Here is a 16,347-nt window from a genome sequence, read left to right as displayed (position 1 = left end):
TTCTCCTGATAAATATTAAAGTGCATGTTATCTACACAGCTCCACATTTTTACACATTTACAGCATTTAATTTTAGGAGCAAGACAAGATTATGGGCAGCACAGTGGTTAGCACTGCTGCCTCATAGCGCCAGGGACCCGGGTTCGATTCCTACTTGGGCCACTGTCAGTGTGGAGTCTGCACGTTCCCCCCATGTTTGCGTAGGTTTCCTCCGGGTGCAGTCCAAAAGATGTGCTGGTTCGGTACACTGGTCATGTTAAATTCTCCCGCAGTATATCCAAACAGGCGCCGGAGTGTGGCAACTAGGGGATTTTCACAGTAACTTCATTGCAGTATTAATGTAAGCCTACTTGTGACTAATAAATATACTTTACTTTAGATTACTTTGGTAATCTCAAACCCACTTTCTCAGCATAACTATTACTACTTGAAAAACATAGGTAGTTGTCTCTTGGCTCATTTATACTATTTAGCTAAGGGTCTTTCTATAGCTAATACCATTGTGCAAGATTTTGAGTTTTAGACAACCAGCTGGCCATTATCTGCACTTGAAGTGGAAACAGCGCAGTGGTTTTTGAGCTGCTGCCTCATTAACATCATATCAGTGAGCTGCTGGATGCCAAACAGGTTTCCAAATGCAATACGCCAGATTGAGGCCAAAACCATATTTGAGTTTATCTGGCCAGGGAATGTGAGTGCTGAGGTGATTGTGAGCTAACCCTGGTGGAGCCTCTTCCCTGCCCTTGCATGTGGAAATGATCAGAGTCAGGACACCAAACTCTCTGAACATTTCCAACCCAAAGTGGCATTTGTGGCTTTATGACTAGAATTAGTATGCTGAAATAGACATGTCACCTGAGGGAGACAGGCACTTCTGATATCCAGTAGCTTTAAAATTTAATTTTAAAATTGCACAGGCCATATTATTGGCGTCGGCAAGGTTAGCAACCATATTTTGAGGCCAGATTTGCTTTGTTAACATCGGAGATCCAAGCTAAAGTTGAACCCTTCATGTGAACATGCAGATTGCGTCTACATTCTCTATTGCTGCTAGTTTTTTGATATTTGAAGTAACGTTCTCTAGTTTTTTTTCTGAGCCTTTTATTAGTGTGAGTACTTTTTCTGGATTAACTTGGTCCATCTCCTTCAAAATCTGAAAATTGCAATTGGGTCAACTTGAAATCTTTTGGAATGAGAACTGGATATTTGGACAAAACAATAAAATAGTTTGGAAGCCTGACTTTGGGAGCACTTGCCATAGCACTATGAATGACAGCAGTATAAAAATTGGCTAAATATTTGCGGTTAACTCCTTCAGCACAAAGATTTATCATTTTATGACCAAGATTAAAAATACCATAGGGATCTGTATTGGATAATACAATGATTCTGACCATAAACTTTTATTACTACTTTCATTTATTTTTAACTCGTAAAGTTGGGCAAAATGATGTGACTATACCCAAGTTCTAAATCTCAACAATATAGGAAGAATACAAACTTGCAATTGGAACTTGATTTTCTGAAGTTAGCATGTGGCAAGGTTGTAGCTGTTAACAATTCCTGAAGAATTTTGCTGAAGTAGCTGTTGTATTTACGAGGATTTTTTTTAAAAATGATCCATGAATCTTGGAGAGGGTTTTGGATCTTAATGAAAAATTACATCTCAAAGAGAAACAGAAAAAAAATTGCCATCCAAAACTGAAGTTAAATCATAACGAGATGATATGCAAGATACAGGAGGAAATGATTGAATGTTGGAAAGGTTAACTTAATAATCAGTGCCAAAACTGAAAGGCAATAAGACAACATTCATACTCTGGAAGATCAAACGGATAAGAAGGGAAGGGTTTTGTACAGTGTAGTGAAGCCTAATAAAACACAGAGAAGGAAAACTCCTCACAGTTGGATCTGATGTCCTTGAATGATAGAAAAGAGTATTGTATCAAGCTGTACAAGTATAAGCTGGATATCAGTCAAGTTGCTTAGAGCTTGAGCTGCCTAAGAAACATCAATAACCTGGATGAGGTGAGATCTGCAATAGAAACTTTGGAAGTCTACTAGTTAAATAAAGAGTTTATTCAATATAGCCAGCTGGGGCTGAAATGTTTAGGGCGTGCATGTCTGTTTGTAAAGCTTCTTGCTTTTTGGATCAAATGAATGATGATGATATAGTTTAAGAAGGTGATCAGTGTAAATGTGACAACTGTTGCCCCATCCATTGTAGTTAGTCAACCAGCAAGGTAATGGGAGATTTTTTAAAAGAATCTGAACCTCCTGAAAGAACAGTAATTTGCTGAAAATCTAGATTTAAAAAAATGTAATACAGAACAGATTGTTGCGTCAAATTGACTGTCGAAAAGGCATTTGACTTTTTGTTGTCTGTTTAATGCATTTGGATGCATTTCAATCCTGGTGTCATTTGCTGAAATAAAAGGCATCTGCTGGATGTTTTGCCGATGCCAGCAGCAAAGGCTGGATGTTGGAAAATGCAAAAGGAAAATCTCTGCAACTTTTTGACGAGCGACATTGACAAAGGGGCTGTTTCCAATGAGGAAGGAGAGCAAGGCTCAGCTGAAGGGTAACTGTGTTCTGCGGAAGCGGCGCCAGGTATAGAAACAGCCAGCAACGTTTTGCTTGCAAGAAAAAGATTAAACTAAAATCAAAGAGTGGACATGGATGAGTTGGCCAAGGCTACTCCAAGGATAACCCTTTGATTTCTGGCAAAAACCCACGGAGGTATAAAATTCTTATTACAGGGGTCCTTCTAATCTACAATTCCCTCCAGCTATACCTTTTAATTAACAATTGAGGTATTTTAATGAAACATGATTCTCAGGACAGGATTTTGTAAAACTTTAAAGCCATTGGATACGGGGTATATTCCATTAGTGCAGCTTGGTAATAGTATTAGCAATTGATCATGAGGTCATTTTAAGTATTAAGCATTATACTCAAATAGGCAGCATGCAATTACATAATGGGGCGGAACAGTGATTAGCACGGCTGCCTCACAGCGCCTGGGACCCGTGTTCAATTCCAGCCTTGACTGCCTGTGTTCTCCCCCTGTCTGCGTGGGTTTCTTCCAGGTGTTCTGGTTTTCTCCCATAGTCTAAAGATGTGCAGATTAGATGGATTGGCCATGGTAAACAAAATTGCCCCTTCGTGCCCCAAGATGTGTAGGTTAGATGGATTAGCAGGGTAAATGTGTGCAGTTACGAGGATAGGGCCTAGGTAAGGTACTCTGTCAGATAGTTGGTGTGGACCTGATGGGCTGAATGGCCTCCTACACTATAGGGATTCTATGATAATACTTGGGCATGGAAAGTATTAAAACTATTTTTGGAGACTGTTCAGTTCAAGATTGATCACATTTCTCATGCCAAGCTCTCTATAGACTTGGTTCTTCATCAGTCTGGCTTCCCTATGAGATCACACCTGATGCTGCTGATAAGCAGATGGTCGGTGCAATGCTATATTGAGTGAAGAAATATCTAGTGATCTAATAAATCCAAAGGAAAAGACCTTGATATCAAATGTGTCAGTGATAACTGTCTTGAAACAAAATCAATGTGTTTTTGTACAGACGTTGAAAAGCTTTGATACTCCTATCCGATTTATTTTACAGAGTATTAAGAACCTGAATAACTAGCAGTGGTACTAATTAACTTGTGGCCCCTGGTTTGGTCTCCTTCAGACTCTTGAGAACTATTTTCTATTAACATGTTGTTTTATTGAAGGGCTGCACTCTTGATCCTATCTTAACTATTTAAAGTCACCTCACTATGGAAAGACAAATCCCCGTGCAGGGGGAAAATAATTGCAGTTTTATGAATTACACAACACGCAGCGTAGACACATCAAACAATTTCACAGACTGACATTCGTCAAAGACATCACTGGAGTCTGTCATCAAAAGCATTAACGGGATGACATCGGGTGAATTAATTTAATGTGGCACGAAATTAAACATTGAAAGTTGCTTTTGATTTTTCTCAACAGGGCATGAATATCCTTTCAGCATTAAAATGAGTCACATTCAAAACGCAGCTGCACAGACACAAGGATCCAAAGACTCCATCCACCCTTTGGATTTCCAGGGGCCCTTCATCATAGAGCAGTTGCCTGTGGAGATGCAGTGTCAGTTCATCCTGAAGCCAAGTCGCCTGGCATCATGCCAGCAGATGGCTGGTGAGTATTTCTCCGAGATGGTGTAAATAAATGCTCAGTTATTTGTTATTTACATTGGTTCGTAAGACCTGAGTTTCAAATTCCAGGCAGATGAGGTGGGTGTTTAAAGGGGAACGTGTCGATTGTATCCAGACCAATTGTGTTTATTTTAAACAGAAAATAGAGAAAATACTCAGAGAATTTTCTTCTTCTCTTAAGACGAGGGGAAAAACTATTGGAATTTTTCACCCTGGGATTACAGGAAAATATTTATAGTCCTGAAACTGTGAAAGTAAGAACTTTCCTTGTAAATTCCTGCCAATTTTGGGTTTGTGGAAAATTCAGCTGAAAAGCTTGTAGCTTTCTGCCAAACAGGAAATGACCTTCACAGAGAGTCAGTTTTAAGCATCCAAAAAAATAAAATGATACCTTCTGAAATTCCCTTAGTTTTCTAAGCCATAGCAGCAACTCATGATAAATAAGAGAAAAGAGGATCTGTTTCAGTATGGCCATATCTTCCCTTTTGTGACTATTAAAATGTGTGGCGAGCCCGGTGTCTCAGTTCACTTCTCCAGCATTTTTTAAAAAATGTTTACTCGTGAAAGGCAGACACTGTGGTACTGTGGTGTCAACCACACTATGTCCGGAGACCAGAAACAGTCCTAAGGCACAGGAGAAGGTGGGGGTGGCGGGCATGAGAAGTCGGCACTTGAATTTAATGAGCCAATTAACTACACTTCTGCAATCACATTTTGAAGCTAAGTGAATGCTCAGAGCACGTCACCATCACTGTGACACCGTCTGCCCAGAGTTAAGACCTATTTGTTGTTAACTATGCCATATACTTGAGATATCTGCTCAAATCAATATTAAGGATGTCTGTAAATGGGTGGTGAAAATAACCAGTTATTAAGTCCTTTTTATTAAATTGTTTACTTCAATCAAGTTAGCATAATAGAAAATGCTTTTACTTGCTCCGCCATATCATTTTTATATATGTTGATTCAGTGAGAAATGTGGCCATGGATTGACTGTATTTGGAAGGGATCTTTCTTTCTTTGATACTGACAAGTGAAAATGAACTTTCTTCCCCAAACCCATTTATTACTTCTGGATACTTCCTAAGATACAATGACATTCCAGGTTTCTTTTCTCCCCATTAACCGCTTCAAAGCTCCTCTCTCCCATTTCTCTACACCAAATTCATCCATTCTCCTGCCTCTGCCATGTCTACCTGCCCACCAGCTCTATGCATCTACCCCCCTTTGTAGCCCAGGGTCTGCGTCCTTTAGCAGTTTTTCACCTATTTTTCCCTCAAATTTTCTCAGTCATTTAATCCATGAAACCCACCTCTTGTTCCTTCAAATCCCTACCCACTTGTCTCCTGAGTACTCAAGACCCTTTCCTAGTCCCACCCTAGCTGACATTATTAATGGCTCCTTTTTCTCCAGGCATCATCCCACTTCCTTTCTGCTATCTTCCTCCCATTTCAAAAACTCCCCCCTCTTTATTCATCTATCTCCTAAGTCCCTTTCCTCTGCAAGGTAGTTGAATGTATTATCGCTTCCCAATTATTTGTCCACCTTTCCCAAAGCTCCTTGTTCAACAGAGAGAAGCCATTCATAATTTTGGCAAAGTCCATGGTACACTATTAGCCTTCATTCTCCTCCATCCTCCCATAGCATTTTATATTACTGACTGTATGCCATTGTCCAGTTCAACAAATGGCTGCCAACTCTCCGGCAGATGGTCAGAGACATCTGTGCTCTCAGTGCTGAAGACCTTGCACCTCACAGCAATCCTTAGTAAGGATTAATTGCCAGACTTGGTGGCATCTCCAAAATGACTGCACACCACTGCATCTTGCTGGTCACTGATGCTTTCTTTGGCAGAGCTGGACATTAAATGACAGACATGGCCTCACAGAGACAAAAAGCATTGGGTTTTGCCTCCATCACTTTATTCCCCCAGAGCATCATCGGTTACACCGATGTAGATGAAGAGAGATGGTGCTCAATAGGGGAAAATCCCTGCTGCACTATTCGGTGGCATCAACCTGCCAACATACAGGAAGAGGGACCTTTCTCCTCCATCCTAATGGCCTCCAGGTAGACATCGATGAAGTACGGACTTGCCCCATGCCAAGCTCCTCTCCCCCAGGGTCTGCGTCCTTTAGCAGTTTTTCACCCATTTTCCCCTCAAATTTTCTCAGTCATTTAATCCATGAAACCCACCTCATGTTCCTTCAAATCCCTACCCACTTGTCTCCTGAGTACTCAAGACCCTTTCCTAGTCGCATCCTAGCTGACCTTAATGGCTCCTTTTTCTCCAGGCATCATCCCACTTCCTTTCTGCTAAGCCTCCAGCTCCACTGTGACCTCTCACTTCCCTCTAGTGCTGTGGAAGGTTTTGACACATAGCACAAATCACTCCCTTACGACACTCAGCGCCTTTAGTGATGGTTGCCATGGTGTCTAAGTGAGTCTTACAGTTGACCCACCTTCATTCCAGCCCCCATTGGCTCTAATTGGGCAGAAACCTCATCTCCATATCATGGGCTCACCCATGTGAAAATCTGAACTTCATTAGTTTCCCACTGCAGGAGAGCTCCTGACCTAGAATCAGAGCCAAAACCGAGCCGGCTCCGGATATCTGATTGTTTATCTCGATGCTCTTTATGGGACTTTGCCTTGGCTGTCAATCTAGATTTGTTTAAATTCAGCTCTTGATGTTTCTGTACAGATTCATTTCCTTGTATTACCTTTGTTACCTCTAGACTTGACTATTTTAATGCATACCCGGAGGGTTCCCAAACATGACCCTTTGTCACCCTCTCTGTCTTATCTCGTGACAAGTCCCATTCACCACCCCTGTGCTCACTGACCTACACTGGCTCCAGGGAAAGCAATGTCTCTATTTTCAATTTCTGGTCCTTGTTTTTCCAATCCCATCCTGGCCTTCCTATTAACAGGGGGTTGGAGTTTAAGAGCCGTGGGGTTATGCTGCAACTGTACAGGACCTTGGTGAGACCACATTTGGAATATTGTGTGCAGTTCTGGTCACCTCACTATAAGAAGGGATGTGGAAGCACTGGAAAGAGTGCAGAGGAGATTTACCAGGATGCTGCCTGGTTTGGAGGGTAGGTCTTATGAGGAAAGGTTGAGTGAGCTAGGGCTGTTCTCTCTGGAGCGGAGGAGGCTGAGGGGAGACTTAATAGAGGTTTATAAAATGATGAAGGGGATAGATAGAGTGAACGTTCAAAGACTATTTCCTCGGGTGGATGGAGCTATTACAAGGGGGCATAGCTATAGGGTTCATGGTGGGAGATATAGGAAGGATATCAGAGGTAGGTTCTTTTCGCAGAGAGTGGTTGGGGTGTGGAATGGACTGCCTGCAGTGATAGTGGAGTCAGACACTTTAGGAACATTTAAGCGGTTATTGGATAGGCACATGGAGCACACCAGGATGATAGGGAGTGGGATAGCTTGATCTTGGTTTCAGATAAAGCTCGGCACAACATCGTGGGCCGAAGGGCCTGTTCTGTACTGTTCTGTGTTCTATGTTCTATGTTCCTCTTCCCTATCTTTGTAATCTCCTCCAGCCCCAAAACACCTCAGAAATATCTGGGCTCACCTATTTCTGGTCTCTTGCATAAGAGCATAGGAAATAGGAGCAGGAGTAGGCCATTCAGCCCATCGATCCTGCTCCACCATTCAATAAGATCATGGCTGATTCAATCATGGTCTCGACTCTCACTTTCCTGTCTGCCCCACATAGCAGTCGCCTGCCTTGTAGTTCAAAAATCTAACTCTGCCTTGAATTTATTCAGTGATCCAGCTTTCACTGGGGTAGAGAATTCCAAAGTCTAATGATCCTCTGATGGGAACAAAAATCCCCCTCATCTCTGTCTTAAGTATGCACTAATTTTCAATTTTCCCACAAGAGGAAACATCCTCCCAACATCTACCCTGTTGAGCCCAGAATCCTATAGGTTGGATTTTACAGGGGAATGGATCACCAGACTCGCCTGAGGTTGGCACCTCGCTGACTTTAAATGCTTTGCTCTACAGAGATACTGTGCTGGGGGTGGCTTAAATGTCTTGAGTGGGAATTCTGTCACTTGGATGGGAATCCCGCTCTCGACCTCTGCCAGCCAATCTGATTGATTGGCAGTTCTGTCCTCCCAGCAGCACCTGAAAACAGAGTCCCCTGCCGGAGAAGGATAATGACATCTCCCAGACTTGAAGATCAGTCCAGGCATTTTGGGTGAGCAGGGATTGGAGGCCCCAGCAAATGGGGGGACGGGGGTTGAGTTTTTAGAGACCAGAGTTGGGCGGCACGGTAGCACAGTGGTTAGCACTGCTGCTTCACAGCTCCAGGGACCTGGGTTCGATTCCCGGCTTGGGTCACTGTCTGTGTGGAGTTTGCACATTCTCCTCGTGTCTGCGTGGGTTTCCTCCGGGTGCTCTGGTTTCCTCCCACGGTCCAAAGATGTGCGTGTTAGGTTGATTGGCCATGCTAAAATTGCCCTTAGTGTCCTGGGATGTGTAGATTAGAGGGATTAGTGGGTAAAATGTGTAGGGATATGGGGGTAGGGTCTGGGTGGGATTGTGGTCGGTGCAGACTCGATGGGCCGAATGGCCTCTTTCTGTACTGTAGGGTTTCTATGATTCTATGAGTTAGGCACAAAGTGGGGGATACAATCTTTTTGGAGGGGGAGGTGATGCTCCAGATGGGCACAGTGGACCCCACCAAAGGAGGTATCCTGACAGCAGCTCATGGCTACCTTGCTTTTGCCAACCCCCATTGGCTGAAACATTTCAGTAGGGGTGGAATGAGGCCCTTTTAAGTGGTCATAAATTGTTCTCTTAAGGGCCTCAGTAGGTCTAAGGGCAGGTGGGTTGGCCTTATCCATCCCCTGTAATATGTGGCAGGAAGACAGTGGGCTGTCCAACTGCTTTATTTTACACGCACCCCCTTCAAATATGCTGATGGAGTTTATAAAATGCACATCTATATGTTCAGTAAGATCACCTCTCAATCTTCTAAATTCCAACAAGTATAGAATCAACCTGCTTAACCTTGTCTCATACGACAATCCCTTCATCTCTGGATCAACCTAGTAAACCTTCTCTGAACTGCCTCCAATGCAACTATATCCCTCCATAAATAAGGAGACCAAAACTGTACACTGCACTCTCGGTATGATCTTGCTAATTCCATGTACAGTTGTAGCAAGACTTCCCTACTTTATACTCCATTCCCCTTGCAATTAAGGCTAATGTTTCATTTATCTTCCTCATGGCACTACTTGCTGTTACTGCACGCTATCTTTTTGTGTTTCATGTACAAGGATACCCAGATTCCTCTGCATTGCAGAATTCTGAATCTTCGTCCATTTAAATAATGCATTCTGCTTGTCTTATATTTTCCCACATTATGCTGCATCTGCCAAATTTTAGCCCACTTATTGACCTATCTACACTTTTTCTGCACATTTTGGCTGGAATTTTCCAACCATTCCTTCCAATGGTGACCCTCTACCATGGGGTCCCCTGAGGCGGAGGGTGTGAACAACGGGAAAACTCATTGGCAGCAACGGGACTGGAAGATCCCACCATCAGTGGGCTATCTCTGCCACCGCAAACTCACTGCTGGGGTGTGGGGGAGAGCAGAAAATACCACCCTTTATGTCCTCTTCACAGCTTGCTTTCCTGCCTATCTTTGTACTGTCAGCAAATTTGGCTTGAATACATTCGATCCCTTCATCCAAGTTATGAATATAGATTGTAAATAGTTGAGATACTGATCCCTTTCACTCGTTGAAGTGTGAGTTACTCTTAAGCATCCTCGATATTTATTTTTCACCCCACAATTGGTGGTCATGCCTTCAGTTACCTAAGACATTAATTCTGGGGTACCCTCCCTATACCTCGCCACCTCTCTAACTCATTTTCCTCTTTTTAGGGCGCTACTTACAACCTACCTCTTTGGCCAAGTTTTTGCTCATCTGGTCAATGTGACTGATAGTTTTATAATGCTCCTGCGAAGCTCTTTGAGATATTTTAATATGTTGAAGGCACAGTATAAATATGACGCTGTTGTAGTTACAACGCACAATTTTCAATGGAGAACTCCTTAACATTAAAACAAAGTGTATAGTCTAATCGGCCTGTTAGTGAGCATGTTTTTAAAAAAATCTTTTGTGAATAATTAGTGGCAACACAATCAAAGAGACACACTGACAAAGAAAAGCGCAAAGTCATTGTTTGTAGATGGATATAATATAAGCTTTTATGTTTGATTTGTGGTATTCACATGTACACAAAATATACCTTTAGAAGATCATGATTCTAGATAAAAAATGACGATGTTATAAATTAAATGTGCTACTTCATTAAACCCTATTATCCAACAGCTTGTTCAAAAATAATGAGTTCATAGTACTAAGGCAGCCAAAACACTGAATAAGTGTGTTTGCTATTTGTAGTATTGATCGTTTAATTCCTTGAATCGTAAATGCAAACAAAAATGTTCTTTACAGCAAATCTACCAAATCATAACCGTTTGTCATTAAGATGTTAATGTGCATGCGATTTTTATATAACCATAGCAAATTTGAAAAGCATATGCTGGAAAATGGTTTGCGAGAAGGCCCTCTTACCTCCTGCTGTTTTTCTTCTCTCTTTTGTAGATCCAAATCCAAAGCAATACAAAAGGAAAAAGTCAATTGTGAACTGGGCCTTTTGGCGTGGATCCAGCCCTCAGTTAACCAGCTTGCCTCTGTCCCCGACTTCCACAACACCGGGCAGACTTTTTGGCCTTCCCCTGCCAGCCATTTGTGAGGATGACAATTTCCCAAAGCCAATCATGGTAAGTGACAAAATGGCTAGAAAAGAGGGACGAAAGAGGACCTCATCAATAATCATTAAGTATCAAAATACGTCAAGGCAGCTGGGAGTGAGATCATTTGTCTGCAGAGATGAACAAGAGAAAGACACATAATGTAGCAGCAATGTGATGGTAGTCAAACAACATTTCCATTGGGTGGAATCTCATTCTTCTTAATGCGTGAAAAGAAATTCTATCATATATGTAGCTGGAATGCACATTTTCTTTCTTTTCTTGGATAAGAGATTTGCTGGGAGGGAGATAGGGGCTGACTTGGAAATGGTCTTCAGTGACATCATTTTATCCACGCTCCTTGGCTGGGAAGTAATGGCAGGCCACTTTAGAAAGTTTTCTCAGGCAAGCAGAGAGATCCTACGTTTCCATGATGCCTCTCCAATTGTTAACACAAAATATTTAGTGTGGAACGGAGACCCAAGAAGGAGGACAGGAAAAAAGAATTTGCATTTATATAGCGCTTTTCTCAACCTTAAGCTCTCACAAGTACTTTGCAGCCAATTATGTACTTTCGGGGCAAAATCTTATCAAAAAATGGCTGTGTGTTGTTTCCGGTGAGAAAACCAGCATCTTCCTCTCCAGTAAACCAGTCAGTTTTCTCTTCAGATTCTACCCCACTCTGCCAAAAGAAATCAAGGGGGCATGATTCATATCGTCATAGAGAGAGGTGGGGGTTAAACCCCGGCTGCTCTGAGATCGGGCTGCCATCTTTAAAGGGTGCCCAATCAGAACTTCAAGAAATCTCCCCCCACCTCATCACTGAGGCCTCAGGTATTCCCCTCCGTTCCCAATCAGAGCGAGCATTCCCTTCGCCAGCAAGCCCCCCCCAATCCCCCCACCCCTGATCATCAGCCTCTTCTCCCCACCCCCTGTGAACCTTGGTCCTCCCCTTCCCCACCTCTTTGTGGCAATGGCCATTGCCAACATCTGACATCCCCTGCTCATCAGACTGCTTCCAGCTCGTAACCACAGTTGCATTAACCCCTCCCCTCATGAGGCTCCCATGGAGCTTGCCCCTTGGCACAGGCTGGCACTGCCAGGTTATCAAGATGCCAACTTGGCTGTGCCAGGGGGCATTGCCAGAACACTGCCTGGCCATGGTCCTCATCCCCGGGGGTTATACTTATTCTGCGCCCCCAGGGAGATCCCCATGACAAGTTCACATCTGTGTGAACCTATTGTTAACTGCACCGATGTGAGGTCACGTCGGCACGGTTTGAAGATATGGCGGGGGGTGTTTAATTATATTAAATGCATGTAAACCAGGTTCATGTCCATTATGGGCATGAACCTGATGTTGATGGCAAGGGGTGGGGAAAATCCAAATTCACATTCTCGCCGGTGAGAACTTGAGCCCCCATCGGCAACCTCGCAGACAGCGAATACGGGCTCAAGATTTCACCTTAACATGTAGTCACCGTTGTAACATAGGAAACGATGGCAGCCAAGTTGCACACAGCAGGATTCCACACATAGCAATAAAATAATGATGAGATAATCTGATTTTAGGTGTTGGTTGAGGGATAAAGTTTGGCTCAGATACTGAATGAGATGGGCAGACTATGTTGTGTTAGCTGCTCCAATGCTGTTAGCAGCACCATGCACTCTTAGATAAGGATAAACACCAGCAGTATTTTATTCAAAATAAATAGATTACCATTAGAGATCCTTTGTAGTTTTAAACAAGATTCTCAATACCATTCTTACATTTGTACACAATAAAATCATTAAATCCTGAATGCTTCAATTAGACAAGAAAAAAAATCCTTTTAGTGCCCTCACTCCTTCTGCACAATAGTCAGGAAAGTGAACCAGTGTTCATCAACCTGTCATAGTCCTCAACTTGGTGAGTTTGTTTGATGAACCATGGTGAAGTGAAACATTTAGAGAGCATCCTATCCACAAACAAATGCAAATATTTGGCGGGTAAAGTGACTGAGATGTGTCTAACTGAATTATTATTTACTTTAGACAGCAGGATGGAAGACACCAAGGGTTGAAACCCCACAAGCTAATAACAACAAGAACTTACATTTTAAGAATACCCCCAAGGCTGTATGGGCATCCATAGTTGGGAACCTGACACCCAGGTTGTTTCTGCGTCCCAACCCCACATTGTGTCTGCATTGCTCATGTGATGCTGTCTTCAAATGCAGGTGTCCTAACTGGGCTGGCATTCAGCTGGGTGGCACAGTGGTTAGCGCTGCTGCCTCTCAGCGCCAGGGACCCAGGTTCAATTCCGGCCTCGGGTCACTGTTTGTGTGGAGTTTGCACGTTCTCCCTGTGTCTGCGTGGTTTCCTTCCACACTCCACAGATGTGCGGGTTAGGTGGATTGGCCATGTTAAATTGACTCTTAGTGTCAGACGATTAGCAGGGGAAATATGTGGGGTTATGGGAATAGGGTCTGGGTGGGATTGTGGTCGGTGCAGATTCGATGGACCAAATGGCGGCCTTCTGCATTGTGGACTCTGAGCTTGGGGCCCAATGAGTATGGGAGGTGGGAACTAACTGCTGAGTCTAATCCTCGAAGGCAAATGACAGTCATGACGGGGCCTGCCACTGCCTTGCAGAATGGAGGAAGCTGGAGATTGGAGGGCTAGCAGCCTCATGCCAAAGAGAGGTGGCCTTTTGGAGACAGTAGTTGTTAGCTGGGTTAACTAGAGGGTTTGAGCAGAAGGCAGGGATATAACCTGTAGTTAAATGGGTTTCATAACGCACTTATCGTGGCTTCTCCATTTTTTTTCCTATATTTTAGGACATGCTTTCCTTTCTGTTTCATGAAGGTCCATTCACCAGAGGCATTTTCAGACGCTCTGCGAATGCTAAAGCCTGCAAAGAGCTGAAAGAGAAGCTGGATTCTGGAGCAGAAGTTCACTTAGCAAGTGAATCTGTGTTTGTGACGGCTGCTGTGTTCAAAGTATGTTAAGAGCATCAAATCAGAATCCAAATTACATTTTATTTCCATGCTGAAAATTTCATCATGCAGTTTTTCCACAAATAGCATTAAATAAGATGACCTGGTGGGTTAATACACAAGTGCCGTGGTAGGGCATCAGGGTTATACTAAGGATTAACTCCATGATCTTTCAATGGAAGTCAGAAAGCTAAGGCCAAGTGATTCCTCACTAGGAAGAATAGAATATCAACGACCCAAGTTGCTGAAGCTGATTGTTGCTCTCCTACTAAAAAGGATGGCACAGTGGTTAGCCCTGCTGCCCCTCAGCGCCAGGGACCTGGGTTCAATTCCGGCCTCGGGTGACTGGCTATTCTCCCTGCGTCCCTGTGGGTTTGTTCCAGATGTTCCAGTTTCCACCCACAGTCCAAAGGTGTGCGGGTTAGGTTGATTGACCACATTAAATTGCCCCCGAGTGTCAGGGGGACTAGCTAGGGTAAATGCATGGGGTTATGGGGATATGGCCTGGGTGGGATTGTGGTCAGTGCAGACTCAATGGGCCGAATGGCCTCCTCCGCACTGTAGGATTCTATGAATCTATGAAGGTGACTCTCCTTCAGGACAGGAAAGTAAATGAGTGAGTGGATAAAAACTAACAACTTAAAAAAATAGATAAATATGAATAACTTTTAGAATTTCCATTCTATTCACTAAATGAAGAACATGCATCAAACTGTTCAATTAATTCAGTGAAAAGAGAATTAAACTCTAATCCTACATTTACAGTATAGATGTCAAGAAAGATATTTCAGTTTGGGAATAGTGGTCATTAAAGGTAGTTTGCATTTCTTGGCAGAGGACCATTATAAGCACCTTCCACCAGTGCAGACTGCGTTTAAATTAATGTCTGGCATAAAATGAATAATCGCAGTGTGATTCATTTTGCAGGGGTAAAATCATTTTAAATGTATCAAGAATTTTAAAAACGTAAATATAATTTTCTGATTTCCCATTTTCATGTAGATTATAATCATTAGCTGTGGAAAATTTCAATGGAACGCAAAAAGAAAATTTGGCAAAGTTCGTTTTGCACATGATTCAGAAAATAATTTTAGTTTTTCTTCCAAATGGCTTCCTTAAGTCTGCAACATGTATAACTGCAAACTGTGACTCAGATCTTGAAATGGAAAAGGTTTGATTATTTTTTTTTAAAAAACAAACTTGACCATTTTTATGAAGAGGGAAAGGCCGTTTTATTCTAGCAGGAATTTCATATCTTCCCAAAACATAGTCTCAGCCGATTAATTACTTGTGAAGCACACTCACTATTGTTTTATTGGCAAATGCAGCAGCTAATGAGAGCACAGCAAGATCCCATAAACAACAATGAAGCAAATGTCCAGATAATTTTTGTTTTTGAGGGCTAAATGTTAGCCAGGGCATTTTTTTAATTTTTTGTTTGTTGAATGGTGCCATGGGATTTTTACATCTATCGAAATGGGCAACGTTCCTTACTCAAGTGCCAGCCAAAGTTACACATTTGAACATCTTGCTGGACTTGAACCTACAACCCTGAGTCTGCATGTGTGTGCCTATCTTCACCTCCTGTTCACACGTGCATGTTCTCCAGTAAGATTCTCTTTGCACTGGTGAAGAGCAGGTGTCATGCCTGATTTTCTTTCTCCTTCTTTGGACCAGGAGTACTGAGCCAGATGCAGCACCTTTGGCAGGTACTCTGTGTGTACAATGTGCATAACCATTTCCATTTTGGGAGGGCCTTGGGCTGCATGACCAAGTCTATATGATAAAGAATAAAATGTATTCGGATTTATCGGACAAAACCTATTGAGAGAGATCAAGAAATCCATCTCTGTCTATTTGTCCATTGCCCAGGAAGGAATGAGCTGCTTCAGACATCACTGAACAGCTTGGCTGAATCAACCCAGGGTACGAGGACAGGGCTGAGAGTATCAGGGAGAGTCCGCGCCTTGTATTGAACAGGGCAGTGAGTCTGGCAGTATGAGCTTCAAGTACATGGCTGCCTGGTTTGGTGGGGAGGAAACCTGTTGTGTGCTTAAAAGATGGTTTGAAATGTTCCAAATAGGAAACTTTAAAGGCTGTAATGTTTAACTTTCGATTACTTTTGAATATATTTTTATTTATTGCAAATTCAGGACTTTCTTCGGAATATTCCTGGAAGCATCTTTTCTTCAGACCTCTATGATGATTGGATGGCAGCAAGAGAAAAGAAAGGTCATGAGGAGAAGATAAAGGGAATCCAAAGGTTGGTCAAACTATTTAATGGGAATGTCATCTCGGTGATGTACGGTTGCATGGCAAGGCAGTAAAACCAATCAAGTGGACACAATGGGGGCAG

At 42.7% G+C, this 16,347-nt stretch overlaps 1 protein-coding gene across 1 annotated transcript in view; it reads left to right on the top strand.

Moving 5' to 3' along the window:
* The window catches only part of LOC144499728 (rho GTPase-activating protein 20-like), an 89,026-nt gene that overhangs the window by 58,688 nt on the left and 13,991 nt on the right, over window positions 1–16,347 (top strand). Inside the window, exons 9-12 of the mRNA XM_078222074.1 lie at window positions 4,003–4,191; window positions 10,865–11,043; window positions 13,833–13,994; window positions 16,145–16,254. Coding sequence (XP_078078200.1) covers window positions 4,003–4,191; window positions 10,865–11,043; window positions 13,833–13,994; window positions 16,145–16,254 — 640 coding nt within the window. The remainder of the gene's footprint in view (window positions 1–4,002; window positions 4,192–10,864; window positions 11,044–13,832; window positions 13,995–16,144; window positions 16,255–16,347) is intronic.

Source organism: Mustelus asterias, chromosome 10 (genome assembly GCF_964213995.1).
Source record: "Mustelus asterias chromosome 10, sMusAst1.hap1.1, whole genome shotgun sequence".
Classification (NCBI taxonomy): domain Eukaryota; kingdom Metazoa; phylum Chordata; class Chondrichthyes; order Carcharhiniformes; family Triakidae; genus Mustelus; species Mustelus asterias.
Note: the sequence above shows the minus strand (reverse complement) of the source record. Positions and strands in the feature narration are given on the sequence as shown.